At 44.5% G+C, this 13,922-nt stretch overlaps 1 protein-coding gene across 19 annotated transcripts in view; it reads left to right on the top strand.

Moving 5' to 3' along the window:
• Positions 1-13,922, top strand: part of AKAP13 (A-kinase anchoring protein 13) — a 326,662-nt gene that overhangs the window by 279,380 nt on the left and 33,360 nt on the right. For all 19 annotated transcript variants that reach the window (XR_004627692.1, XM_034667905.1, XM_034667904.1 and 16 more), the window contains one exon: positions 12,018-12,085. Coding sequence is in view for 18 of the 19 variants with exons in the window: in XM_034667905.1 (XP_034523796.1) it covers positions 12,018-12,085 (68 nt within the window). In the remaining variant the exon portion in view is untranslated. The remainder of the gene's footprint in view (positions 1-12,017; positions 12,086-13,922) is intronic.

The following is a 13,922-nucleotide window of genomic DNA, read 5'->3' as shown; positions in this document are numbered from 1 at the left end:
GACCTGTGACCCCTGGGTAAAACCAAGAGCTTTAGAGACTGCAGCATCCATGCTGCACGACCTAGGAAAACTCCACCCACTGGCCCTTCAGAAGCAGCAGGGAAACGTGCCTTCTCCCAGGACTCCGAGTGAGAATTCTGCATCATAGATGGACCTGGGGTCCAAATTCACACCATCCATACCCCAAACTAGGAAATTTTCACAAGCGGTTGAATGAAATCCCAGTATGAGTATGATAAAACCCTAAGGAACCTCAGCTGAAACAAATACAGACGTGCACCGCAGGCTAGCTAGAGGTTCCCACGGGAGGAAAGAGGCCCTAAAAGCTGAAACTGAGCTCACAATTAAAACTACATGGGCGCCTGGGTGACTCAGTCGTTTGAACATCTGACCCTTGATTTCAGCTCAGGTCACGATCTCGGGGTCGTGGGATCGAGTCCCATGTGAGGCTCTGTGCTGGGCACGGAGCCTGCTTGGGATTCTCTCTCTCCCTTCCCCTTTACCCCTCCCAGCACTTGCACACGCACGCATGTGCACTTTCTCTCTCTCTCTCTCTCTCTCTCTCAAATAAATTAAAAAAAAAAATACACAGACACCACAGAAGGAAGTCAACCACCATGAGGAAGTTAAGCAAATGCAATGACAGGGGAAGATGTTGAGGATTATTAAGAGGTTAAAATAAATAGGATTTCTAATGGAAGAACAGCTAAGTGGTAGATTTGAGAAATAACTGAATAAAATTTCAGGAATAAAAATAGCACTGGAAGGATCTTCATGGAGATTTTTCAGACACATGAGGGTTCTGCACCATCGCTGGACTGTTGTGATTTCTGTTTGTTTACGAAGGAGGAAAATGACTTCCGCTCTGTCACCTTCTTTAGGAAAGGGAGAGCTGGGTGAATATTCTAGGAACTCTTATGACTGCAGACTGACTTTATTTTTTACATTTAACTGTCAGTAATTATGCACTTGAGTTCCTTATCTTAAATGAAGTTCTTCAACAAGGAACAGTTACCTCTGCAAAGCAGTGTGTTTGGTATTGTGGTTCATTTAGAAGCCATCGGTCAGGAAATACTTACTGAGGGGCAGCATGTGCCGGGCACCTTTTCTTTTCCAGTTGGAAATATTTGACATATAACATTGTGTAAATGTAAGGTGTGCAAACACATTAATTTGATGTATTTATATATTGTAATGTGTTTGCCATTGTAGCCATATTTAGCACTTCCGTCACATTACATAATTGTCCTTTTTTTCCAGTGGTTGGAATAACGAGAGGCACGTTTCTCAAGCTGCTTACACAGCGACTTTAGAGAAGAGTCTCAAAGTATAAACCTTGGTACCTACTTATTGCAGCATTATTCATGACGTGGAAGAATTTAAAGGAACTAAATAAATAACCATCAGTAAAATATTGTATATTCATTAGATGGAATTTGGACCTGATACTAAAAAGAATAGACCAAGGGTCAGCCAGCTGTTCTGTGGAGGAACTGGCAGAAGTGTGTTAGGCTTTGCAGGTCTCTGTTGTGGCTTCTTGACTCTGCTCCGGGAGCACGGGAGCAGCCCAAGACGAGATGTAAAAAGCTAATGTGGCTGTATTCTGTGAAGCTCTATTCATATCATGGATATGGGCTGAATTCAGCCCACGGACCACAGTTCAACAGCCCCTGGATAGCTCTGCAGACACACACAGATCTCCAAGACACTTTGATAAGTTGAAAAGGCAGTAAGTAGAACTGTATATATGATTCAAATTTACAGAAAACAAAAGAACAGTCATTGTTTATATAAATATGCAAGAATATTTAAATGGACATACCCCAACTATTAGCGATTTTAAGAGATGAGAGATCAGGGAGACTTAAGTTTTTATTTTATTCTCCTGTCTTGCTTGAGTCTTTTAAGACTGTACTTACATATTGTTGGTATGAGCAAAAATGAAATGTAAACCTTGGATCACTGATAACTTTAAAGGTTTTTCTGGTTGTCAACTGGTCTCTGATGAAAGAGCAAAATATGTTGATATTTGATTCAAGAACTTAATGGACAAAGAGCAAAATGATACCAGAAAACAATCAGCTTGACGGAAGACTCGAGACTGTTACTGAGGGCACCAGCTTGAGTAAGAAGCAACGTAGTTGATTCTGCAAAGTCTCAGTACTGAAATGTGATGTGAAATAGTATCAGAAGAGTTAGGGACTAAAGAGATGGAATATCTCTTTTGAAGACCCAAAGAATCTTTTCCTTTGTGCTGTAAGGAAGAGTGAGAACCCTTGGTTTATGGTTATGTAGAAGGATGACTCCTGCCATGACTGGCTCCAGACAGCTTTTCAGTTTAAATTCAGATTGGAAAAGGTGGTCTAGTCTGTGTTCAGTAAATGTTTTATCTTCTGCTGCCATTGATTTTTTATATATACACATTCTTTCTAGGTTAAAACAGTTGAATTTTACCTTCCTTGGCTATATTAATTCTTAGCTTACTTTAGACTATAATGACTCAGAATTAAACCTACAGCTGGCATGGGATTGATTTGTCAGATAGCAAAAATATCTCCTGTCATGTAGGAGAATGCACTTCTTTTAACCACAGGCATTGTGAGCCCTTTTTTGTTTTCTCGATACCTCTTCGTGTTAAACGTAAATGGAACTTCTCTTTTGCTGGGCTCCCTTCATGCGGAAGCATAGCCAGTCTTCCTAGACTGTGGAACTGCTCACACTGTTGGTGTAGTGTGTACTAGGATTTCCCCTGGAGAAGGGGATCTGGGATACCTCTTGGAAACTTCTGTGGCCCAAGGATACCAGAGGAACCCATGAAGAATCACTTGTGTGGGTTCTGGTCCTGACAAGGAAAAACTAAATGTAGGAGGTTTGAGACTCATGGACTTAAGTTTTCAGCCACAAGTCTGTGTAGTAATTAAATAGTTTGATAGAGCACTGGTTTTCAGAATGTTTTTCATGGAACTGTTTTGGAAGGTCTACGTATTTTAAAAAATATATATGTTTAAAAAGAACTAATTAATATAATTAGTTTAAACTAATTTGAGCAGGGGAACACATGCTCAAAAATAAAACCAGGTTTTCACATCAGCATATTAACTTCAGCTATTAGCCTACCTACTTGTTTGCATGTTTCCTTCTATCTCTAATTGAAGAATATAATGTGATTGCAAAGAAAGCCTTTTTTTTTTTTTAAAGATTTTATTTATTTATTCGACAGAGATAGAGACAGCCAGCGAGAGAGGGAACACAGGCAGGGGGAGTGGGAGAGGAAGAAGCAGGCTCATAGCGGAAGAGCCTGATGTGGGGCTCGATCCCATAACGCCGGGATCATGCCCTGAGCTGAAGGCAGACGCTTAACCGCTGTGCCACCCAGGTGCCCCAGAAAGCCATTTTTTAAACTGATATTTGGAACCGACTCATCTGTGTGAATGGAGAGATATCCTCTATATTGTGTACACAAAAGAAAATACAGGAGTAAATTAGATGCCGAGGTAGTTACATGAATTGCAACTGTCCTAGGCACCTCTGATTTCTGATTTGTAGATCCATTAAAGCAACTTCATTGTTTTCATTTACTGACTTAAAAAGTAAATGTTAAAATTGTAACTCAAAAACCCATCCTAAATATTTTACATATTTGATGGCCCGTAATATAACAATATTTCAGTCAAGACTTTTTAGAGAAAACCAATAAAATACCAGATTGGCTACTCGTTTTATGCTAACAGTGTTTATAATTGGATGGAACTTTTCCGGATTGAACTATTTGGCTTAACTGTTTCTTCTGGAAGCAGATCACTTCACGGAGTCCCGTGTGTCATTACTAGAGTCTTTTCTGTTTGGAGGGTCTGTCAGGGGACGGGAGTATCAGAACATCCTCGGTCAGGGGTTCTTTGATTTTATGGCAATAGCTTGATCTAGTGAAAATGTCACAAGTTATGTTAGTTCTCCCTGCCCTGCAAAAAGTAAGGGAAAAGAATATTTTTGAAGTTTAAACTGAAAGAATCAGACAACAAAAAAGAGCAGTTTGATAGGGCCTGATTGTTACCGCATCTGCACGTATGGCTCAAAAATCCCTGTTTAATTTGCATACCACCCCACCTCAGAAACTTCAGAGCTCGCTCCCTTTCCCCCCACAGCTTCGCACTCTGCTCTGGGGGAGTGTTGAAATAGGCTCAGCATTTGGTGGTGGCATTATGATGTGTGTATGACAGTGTGCAGCCTGCCACTAATAAAAAAAAAAAAATCAAGGCTTGAAAGCAAAGGAACAATGTGTAGTCATTTTCCCAAAGGAGCAAAAGCAATCGGCTGATTCTCTGCCGCTTCCTGAAGAACAGAGCCTACAATGAATGTTTATGTGTGTGAAGCACCATCTGTTATCTTAGCAGGAAGTGGAAAATATGAGTAATTTGGGGATTCAGAATCTTTTTTTTCCCTTTTCTGCATCCCCTCCCATGTTCAGGATCTTCCCAGGAGACTCAGGAAATGTAGCATCCCTCCAGTCAGTCACTTACCCTCCTGGTTAGCTTTCCTTTTCAGTTTAACATGACCCTCCGTGGGTGACTCCGGGAGCCTCACACCCAAGCGCCTGCTCAGTGAGGTTTGAGTCGTGGTTTGGGAAGATTAGCCACATAGCGCATCGTACTAATGGATGATGGCGGCTCATACTGACGGGCACCAGTCTCCCAAATTCATTTAGTCCCTTAACTGTACCCCTCTGCACACATATACTAAGCCATTCAACAGGATAGAGCATTTTAAAACCCATCAACATCTCTTGACTCCACTGGAATACTCATGGACCAGTCTGAAGTCCGTCATAATCCCGGATGAAAGCTTGAATCCCTGTATGTGGGCTTGCGTGGAAATGGTCCTGGTCACAGATGCTGGAAGCAGCAAGGAGCGAAGCCTCCGTATAGTTTCTTTGCAGCCTGCTGGGGGGCAGGAGGAAACAAACCACCAAAGCCAAGACTAAAGCCCCCTGCCAGGCTGCTTCGAAGTACTTGAATTTAGGAGAAAACTGGCAGGTCTTTTTTTCTCAGCCATAATTTGACTCTTGTTTTAGGATTAGGTCGTTTTAATGGGGAAAGGAAAGAGTGTCTTTCCAATTCTTATTTCTTCGGCTATGTAAAGCTTCCCTTGCAAAATCAGCTGTTCTTTCCAGCTGCCACAAATAATTTGGAATGTGTGGTGGAATCCTTCAGAGTAAGGAATTCGTTATGTTTGGGTTTCAGATCTTGTCAGTGGTTCTGTTTTATTTGCTTTAAACAGATGTAAGATGATCGTGAAATTATTGTTGANGATTATTGTTGATTTGTTTTGTGTTGTGTTAGCAGCTTCTGAGTACTTTTGTGGTAGGTTGTTTCTCTTGATTAAAAAAATAAACAGGGGCGCCTGGGTGGCACAGCGGTTGAGCGTCTGCCTTTGGCTCAGGGCGTGATCCCGGCGTTGTGGGATCGAGCCCCACATCAGGCTCCTCCGCTGTGAGCCTGCTTCTTCCTCTCCCACTCCCCCTGCCTGTGTTCCCTCTCGCTGGCTGTCTCTATCTCTGTCGAATAAATAAATAAAATCTTTAAAAAAAAAAAATAAACAAGCAGATCAGCTGCAATCTAAGGAAACAGAAGAGTGTTCAGAATGTTCGTGATGGTTGGATTTTGCTTTGGATTTTATCTGGGAAAGCAGCTCTCTAGATGGTGTTTTCTGATGTGTAGAGTTCATTGCTTATATGTGAGAGTAAGATACACGTAATTGATTCAAGAAAAGACATTTGTGTTTGGGGAAAAGGGAGGTAAAAGAAGGGCCTCACCAGTGAAGTTGGTTCTTACTCGAGCAGGGCACTTCTGTTTTGTTGCATTTTGTTTACCCGGCTTCTTAGGAGCCCTTAGCAGGGCTTGTTTCATGAGCACTTCAGCTAAGATGATGGGGCTCTTTTCTGTGGCTTTCCTCTTGTTCTGTGCATCAGCTCTGTGGTTATTACACCAGCTACAAAGAACATTTTTACGTGCCTTGTAGCTAATAAGCTCTATCAGTCGAGACCACAATGTTTTGTACTCCCCAGAGATTTTAAACAAAAAAAGTTGCAGGAGGAATTTTGGAGCATGTATTTCTAAATTGCTTTTACGAACTGGTTTGTTGTTATTGTTTTCATTGTTGTTTGTTTTAGTTTTAGTTTCTGGGTTGAAATGATAGGAAGCAGTTGCACCTTTCTGTCCTTCAAGGTAACCCTTCAGCCTGTTGCCTGTTCCTTGAGAAGGATCAGAGAATTTTCTCCAGATCAGTTTTGCTGCTCAGATGTGCCTCTGCTAGGGAGGACTCCTAGCGTCTTCCCTAAGGATGGTCAGTGACTCAGGGTGGGAGGTTCCCTCGCTTCAGAATTCAACTCAAGAAGGTGACTCCTCCCTTTCGTAGCAGTCCTTGTACCTGAGCAGTCCTGTGATTCCAGTTCCATTCGGCAAGGCCGTTGCTCTTACCCTTCTATAAAGCAGAGTTTCGGAGTTTCTAACCAGTTGTTTTTTGTTTTCCTGCAGAAAGGGAAACAACATGTAGTAAGTGTATAACAGCTCACCACAGATCTGTGGCGGTTGGTGGCAGAGGTTAAAAAAAAAAAAAAAGGTAACAGATAGATGATATTTCCCAGTTATGTGGGTTTTCCTTCATATTCTTTTGTTTGATGCCTCCTTGTAGTGGAAAAAAAAAAAAGTTGTTGAAGGCTGAGCCGTTTGTGTTTAAATTCAGAGGAATCCAATTAGGAGCCGGCTCTGTTCTCATAAACCACTGTGCTGAGACCTTTTTGAATAGCTTTGAAAAATGAAAGCATGTTGCTTACATTAGGAAATCTTTTTCTTTTAAATAAATAAAAGGCCAAATAATTCTTTGATCTCCCTAACAACACGGTATGGTTTGTGGCAGAGAGCTTGACACAGTGTATTAGATTTGTCTTCAGTTCTTCTGTTCTTGGTCATTGTCTGTGTTCCAGAACCCAGAATAAGGTTTTAACCTCGTGACTCTGGCTGATGTCAGTGGGGCCAGTGTTTCTAAACCACCCCCACACGCCACTAAAACTGGGGCTGCAAACAGAGTCTGGGACAACTTGGTAATAAGCTGAGTGTTTCTCAAGTACGTACTTGAGAATGGTAGGCAGACATCCACGCGAATTACTTCTCACTGAGACTTGTGTCCCTATTACAGAGCACATTAAAATTTCAGCTGGGTTAGAGGTTTGGGGACCTGTCTCAACTAACTAAGAAAGTGAATTTGTATGAAAAGTTGTTTTTTAGAAGTACATTTATTATTATACCTGTGTGTGTGATTCAGTTGGAGTTATCTTTTAAATTCAAACACTGGCCTGAAAGCTTGAATGTTACTGAAGTCTGTTTAAAAGTGATGGCACCGCCTCCTCAAATCACCTTTGCTGAATTCTGTGGTGGTAGAACGGATGGGGGAAAGGGCACAGACAGAATGGACTTCGGAGACAGGTCCTGTCCCAGTGCACTGACTGGTCTCTCGTAGATCAAAATTAGTGGCAGGTTCTCAGGCAAATCCCACCTCCTCTGTTGCCCATAGATGCCAAAAACATTATTGATTTTCATTAAAGCAGAGAAGAAAATGCACTTTTATAATTGGAATAGAAGACAAGAAAGGCTGATTGAAAAGTTGTTTTTAATTTATCACAACTGTGATTGACTTTTTTAAAGGATAAGGAAATGTTTATAAAGAAATCAAGGAACTTTGGAGGATGTTAGAATGTGATACACTGGGGTTTTGGTTTTTAAATACTAGTACGAATTAGTACATCAATAATGTAACAAAGCTATGTACTTACCACTCAACATGAGAGAGTAGTAACATTTTGTTATATTGCTTCAGATTATTTTTCAGTTTTGAAGAAATAAACGTTACAATTGAATCCCCCTGTATTTCTCTGCCTAATCCTCGTCTTCCCTCCCCAAGGACAAGCACTATCATGAATTCAGTGTTTATGTAGTCTGTATTTTGTAATTTTATCTCCACGTAAACATTTAATTTTTTTGTGTTTAGTTTACATAAATGGTACCATATCTCATTCTGTAATTTGCTTTATTCTCCTTAACATTAAATCTGGGGGATCCAGAGTATTGAAACTGATCAACCTAGACCATTGACTTCTGACTCTTAAATGGTATTCCATTTTATGAGTATATCAAATCTGTCCCACTACTAAGTCATTTGGGTCATTTCCGGTTTCTCGCTGTTATAAGCAGGGCTACAGGGAACGTCCCTGTACACCAAGGGAATTGCTAGGTCATAAAGTGGCCACCTTGTCAACTTAACTACATGTTGCCAAATTACTGTCCAAAGTGGAGGTACCAACGTCTAGGTCCTTCTAGGTCAGCAGATGCTGAGAATTCCCACATCACCATTTCTTCACCAATACCTAGAAGTGGCAGAGTTTTATTTTATCCAACCTGGTTGGACATGACATGGTATTTCTCTTGTTTTGGTTTGCCTTTCTCTGATTTCTAGAGAGAGATCAGGCACCGTTTTCTCTTGTGAATGGCCATTCTTTGTCTTTTTCTTATTTCATGACAAGTCCTTAACACTTTCGAGATACTGTGATTGTGTGTGACAGTACATTTAATTTCATTTCAAAATGTGTGGTTTTCCTTGTCCATGATGTGGATTCATTAGTTTTCCTCATATGTTTATCTCCCACGTTTTAAAGCGTATTTTTTCAAGTAGAAGGGAGCAAACGAGAGGTTCTCCTAAGCAAGACTCTGAGAGGAGGAGAAGGAGGAATGGGATTAAAGAAGAGGTATTTGAAACACTTAGCTAAGCAGGGATTTGTGAAAGACATAGGAAAGGTGGCAAGGGGAGCTCTGAAGCCTGTGCATGAGAGAGAAGATGGGTCACCGAGGCCCTTGGAACAAGGCATCTCCATACTCCCGGGCATCGCATGGCAGGCACCCAGAGTAAGGGTAGTGTGCAGATGTGGGAATGCATCTGTCTTACTGGAAAATGACTGTAGGAATTTGTCTTGACTACTGGCTGGTGTTTCTTGCTGTGGGTCCAGCAGCTTGGAGCTCACCCGCCCACCTCTCCTGCTCTTCAGACATCTAGTGCTTACTGTGGGCCAGGAACTGGGGATAGGGATATAAAAATTATAAAAGACAAAGTGAGACTCCCTCAAGGAGTTTTCTGTCCAGTGGAACAGAGTGGCCAGTACAGTGCAGTACCGTGATGGAGGCAGGCATGGAATTCCAGAAATGCAGGGGTGGGGGAGTCTTTTCTTCCATGGGTGAGTCAGGACTTCATCGAGGTGAGTCCTACCGACTCATCAGAGGAAGGGACACAAGCACAAAAGACCATTTGCTCAGGGCTCACAAGTGTGACCAGATGTGGTGAGGACTGGAAGTTTAATGCATAGCAGGCCATATCAAGCCTGTGAGAAATTTGAGCTTTATCCTAAAGATGATGGGGAGCCACTGAAGAGTTTCTGGGAGGTGAGAGGCAAAAAAAATGTTAAATACAAATCAATAAAGACATATGGTCCAGCCCACCTATTGCCTCTTTGGCCCTTTGTAGAAGACTGTTGGCTGGAGAGGCATGAAGTCTTCAGCCAAGCTTCGCTGGGGTCTAGATCCTGGAATGGGAGTTACGTTGCATGATGCGAAGAAGGGCATAGCCACGTTGGCATCTCAGGAGTTACATGGATTTCTACTTGTGGTTCTGCTTTTCCTCTCAGTAGTAGAACAGTGACCTCTTTATCAAAATTGATCCTTATTTTCAAGTCATAGAGAACTGGGCAAATTAATGAGAGCCAGTGGTTTCCGGTTCTTTAGAGAAACATCCTCAAAATGTTTACTTTTACTGATTAGAATGAGTCACTCCCCAGGGGTCTCTTTCTGCAAAGGCCTCCCTATGCCCAGAAAGGGACATTGCTGAGAAACCCCAGCGTTTCTGTTCAGTGGTACATAACCTCTCTCTTACTGCCAACTTCAAGAGCAGCTCACGCCGTACATGGACATGACCACGGAGGGGAGAAATGACAAGGAACATGGCATCCAAATCACTCCCTTGCCCTCTGCTTCTGGAGAAGGACACAGTGGGGGCAAGAACAGAGTTTTGACTAAGTTAAAACCTTCCAGATTTTTCCTCTTGTCGATGTTGACGTGAGCCTTTCCCAGCAGAGCCTCACCTCATCCTGCCATTGATAAAGAAACTTGGATGTCTCTTCGTGTTTGTTAACAATGGAAAGGTGGCCAGACAGTGACTGTCATGTGGGCTGGAGCCAGACGAGGTTAGCTAGATGGGGGCAGAGGCAGGCCTAGGAGTGGAAGGCCTGGAACAAAGCCTCACACCATCCTCAGGACTGCAGACCAGTTCCGACTGTGGGCCATCCTGCTGACAAAAGCAGACTTGCTCCTGGTAGCCTCCTGCATGGTGGCCTCTGTCAGGACTTCTCCAGTCAAGGCCCTTCCCTGACCATGACCTGCTGGGTGGCTGGGGCTCCCCTGGTGATAATTCAGATGGTGCGGAATCTTCAGCTGCATGAACCTTGTGGGACAGTCCAGTGGGATTTACTTTGAGAAATTATCCCTTTCTTAAGAGGTGGGAAGAGTCTTACGGAATCACAGCCTGAAGGAACTTGTGGGCTGGGGGGTGTGGGCCCTCCTCTCATTTACTAGGTGGGGAAACCGAGGCCCTAAGGAAAGACTTGCGTGGGTCACGCTAACTGCCAGAACCAGGACCTAGATCAGATGTGATTGCGTAGCGGTTCTTCCTGTGCTCCTATCAGTGTTAGTAAGTTGGCGTCTCACATTTTATAGTCAATGTTGTATCAGGGCCCTTGGCCTTTGGATAAAAGAGACCTGGCAGGGTCTAAACTAGACATTTGAATACAGGCACTGTGCGAGAGAGACGTAAAGATTGAGCAGTAGATGAAGCACACTGTGGTGGAGAAAACCCTAAGACCATCACAGTGCAGCGGGACAGGTGGTATTAGCCGTGAACCAAGTAGACATTGCGGAAGGAGCTGTTAGGAAGGGCCTGTGGGAGGAGGCCTCTGGGACCTGGGGTTTTGGCAGTCTCTACTCTAGTGCCCTGTCCTCCCCAGCATGGCTCCCCTCTCCCCCCATCCATACATATGTGCCAGGAGAGCCTCTCGGCCCACAATGAGGGAGTTGACGCGGGCAGGGCCTGTGGTGCTGTTTGTTGAATAGTGTCTGGTTGATTTTCTCAGGGACCCTGCCCCTGGAGAGGCTTTCGTCACTGGGTGTCCCCACAGACAGATCTTTTATTTGTTTCTGCTTCCCCTCTGGCCTCCTGGCACAGTTCTGTTTTATGACTTCATAGCAGTAGTAAGAGCTGACAACAGCCCTTCTGAGGCACAGAGGGCCGGGTTTTTACATCAGTGGCTTTGGAGCCAAGAGAGTAAGAAATAAGGGTTGAGGTTCGTGTCCTTGGCAGATGTGGTCTCCCCTCCATCTTTCAGGAAGTCTCCCACTTTATCCTGAGTCAGGATTCCCAGACGTGCCTGGGGTGGCTCTGATGACCTTTCTTTGGCGTCTCTGGACTCCGGCTGGGTGGTAGAAAGCTCGGGTGGTTAAGATCCCAAGCAGAAGGACATAAACAGGACTCTGAGATTCACACTCTGCCTTTGACACAGCCCTACAGGTTTCCCAAGTCCTGGCAAGGGGCCCTATTTGGGGATTCGTTGGTGACTTCGACTTCACATGTTGACGGCAGACACTTTTACTTTTCGTTTTGCTTGGTAGCCTCTCGGCTTCCTGCCTGAGAAGCTCCAGACTTCTCATTTCCGTTAATCAGAAATCACATCTGCTCTCATTTCTCCTCCTCCCCATGACATCACACGCCTGCTTTCTGGAAGGGGACTGCAGTCTGTAATCCCAGTGAGAGCCACATTCGGACATGCGAGTGACTTCAGTCGGGAAGCCACAGGCTGCTGTGGCCGCAGGAAGTCAGAGTCTAAGGTCTCTGCTTGGTCGAAGTCACCTTGGGCTTTGCTTGCTTTTCAGGTTGCAGTGCTTTTGTCCACAAAGGCTGTAGAGAAAGTCTGGCGTCCTGTGCTAAGGTCAAAATGAAGGTAAGACACTTCTCGGGGTGGGGAGAGTCCTGGTTGGGGTTTTTGTTTATTGTAATCATTTGGTACCAACACAGACCAAAACAACCAAATGAGAATTCTTCTCTAAAGCGACCGAGTCTCTTCTTAATTAACACACTTGGGAATCTGTGGCTTTTGGAAAACAAAATGCTTTCAGAACTCCGTGTTAAATACACGTTTCTCTGTGTGTCTAGCGTCTCTCTGTTGAAGTGGGTTTGTTCTGAACCACGTCTGCAGGCCTGCCCTGCCGTTCACACACCCCACTTCCTCGTGGCCACCCTGAGGGCAGCTGGTGGCATTCGGGGGCTTTGAACTGGTGGGGAGCTGGGGAGGGGGAGAGCTTGACGTGGCCTGCCCCCAGCACTTGTGTACACAGGGCACGAAGCAGTTGGCTGTAGTCACGTGACACAGGACTAGGAGGAGGGGGGAGCGGGGGAGGGGTGTGAAAGGGTCTGCTCTGGGAATGCGCCCTGTGTAGTAATGGGCACCGCTTACAGGCGGCCCTTAAAGAGAGTGGGTTTGGGCACCCGCCTTCAAGGTAGCCTCCGTGGTTTTCAGTGTTCCAGTCACCCATGAAGAAATGTCCTTCTGTCCTTGTCAGGAGAGCACTGTCCAGCTGCATCTACACGATGCCGAACGCGCCGTGTGCTCCATCAGTGAGCACACACTTACCTAGTGCGGCAGCCTCACACTGGAAAGGGTGTGCATCAGAGTCACCTCAGGGACTTGCGCCCCTCTCCCCAAGTTGCACACTCTGGGGTGGGGCCCAGGAACTTGCATTTCTGCTAGGTTCCCAGATGACACAGAGGCTGCGAGTCTGAACTAGTGTAAAAATGATACACTTCTGTACTCGGATCTTACCAGCCCATGGACATAAATTTTGTTAGGCTCTTGAAGTATTTTTTGTTGTTAATGCAGTTATTTTGAAAAATCACATTTCATATCAATTTGGATTTCTAGTTTCTCCTTAAAAAATTGGGAGATCTCACAACCCTGGTTATTTCCTCTTACCTGGCGTTCCTGGTTTTCACCTGGCTGTTTTTCCTGTTCTCCATAGCACTTTTCAGAGTTGCTATTTAACAGCCTGTATTTACTTAGTACGTGTATTTTGCTTCTTCCCACTACCATGTAAGCACCGAACTTGCCACGCAGTCTGAAGTCAGGAGCGTTGGAACCATAGATAGATCCCACGCATCCAGCATGGAATCGGACGGTCGAGGTCCCTAAATGTTGGGGAGAGGGATGGGCAGTGGTCATCCACGGGGGCTGAGTGGCTGCCGCCTCCTTGACAGGATGTGCGGGTTCCCTCCCCCACCCCCCACCTTGCCTCCTTCGCTTGTTGCCTGCCTGATCCCATGGGCACTGCGTTTGTGATATGACAGGACTTAGCATTCTTGGGAACGTACTAGGTTCTGTAGAAGGCTGGTGACAGAGATGAAGCATCTCCCCTATAAGAGAACACAGCCTTTGGGGGAGTTCCATTTTTAAATTGGAAGTAACCTGTGTCCACTGATGATTTATCTCAGAGTAATTGGTTCAGTCTGTAATTTCTCACGCACAGTGTTTGTGTCACGTGCTACAACAAAAGTCTGAACTGAAATTCGTACTTTACCGAAGGACCTATTTAGGACCTGAATAACGCTAGTCATTGCGGAAACAGGGATGAAAAAGGCACAGATGCCACTCTTCAGGACCCGGCATTCTAGTGGGGAGGGTGGCAGCCAGACCGTGACCATAAATGGGGGGGAAATGATGTGGGGGTCTGTGCAGGATTCTCAGGGGCTGCCAGGCACTGCCTTGGGTGAGGAGAAGAAAGAAG

Source organism: Ailuropoda melanoleuca, chromosome 9 (assembly GCF_002007445.2).
Source record: "Ailuropoda melanoleuca isolate Jingjing chromosome 9, ASM200744v2, whole genome shotgun sequence".
Taxonomy (NCBI): domain Eukaryota; kingdom Metazoa; phylum Chordata; class Mammalia; order Carnivora; family Ursidae; genus Ailuropoda; species Ailuropoda melanoleuca.
This window is presented reverse-complemented; position numbering and strand designations above follow the sequence as displayed.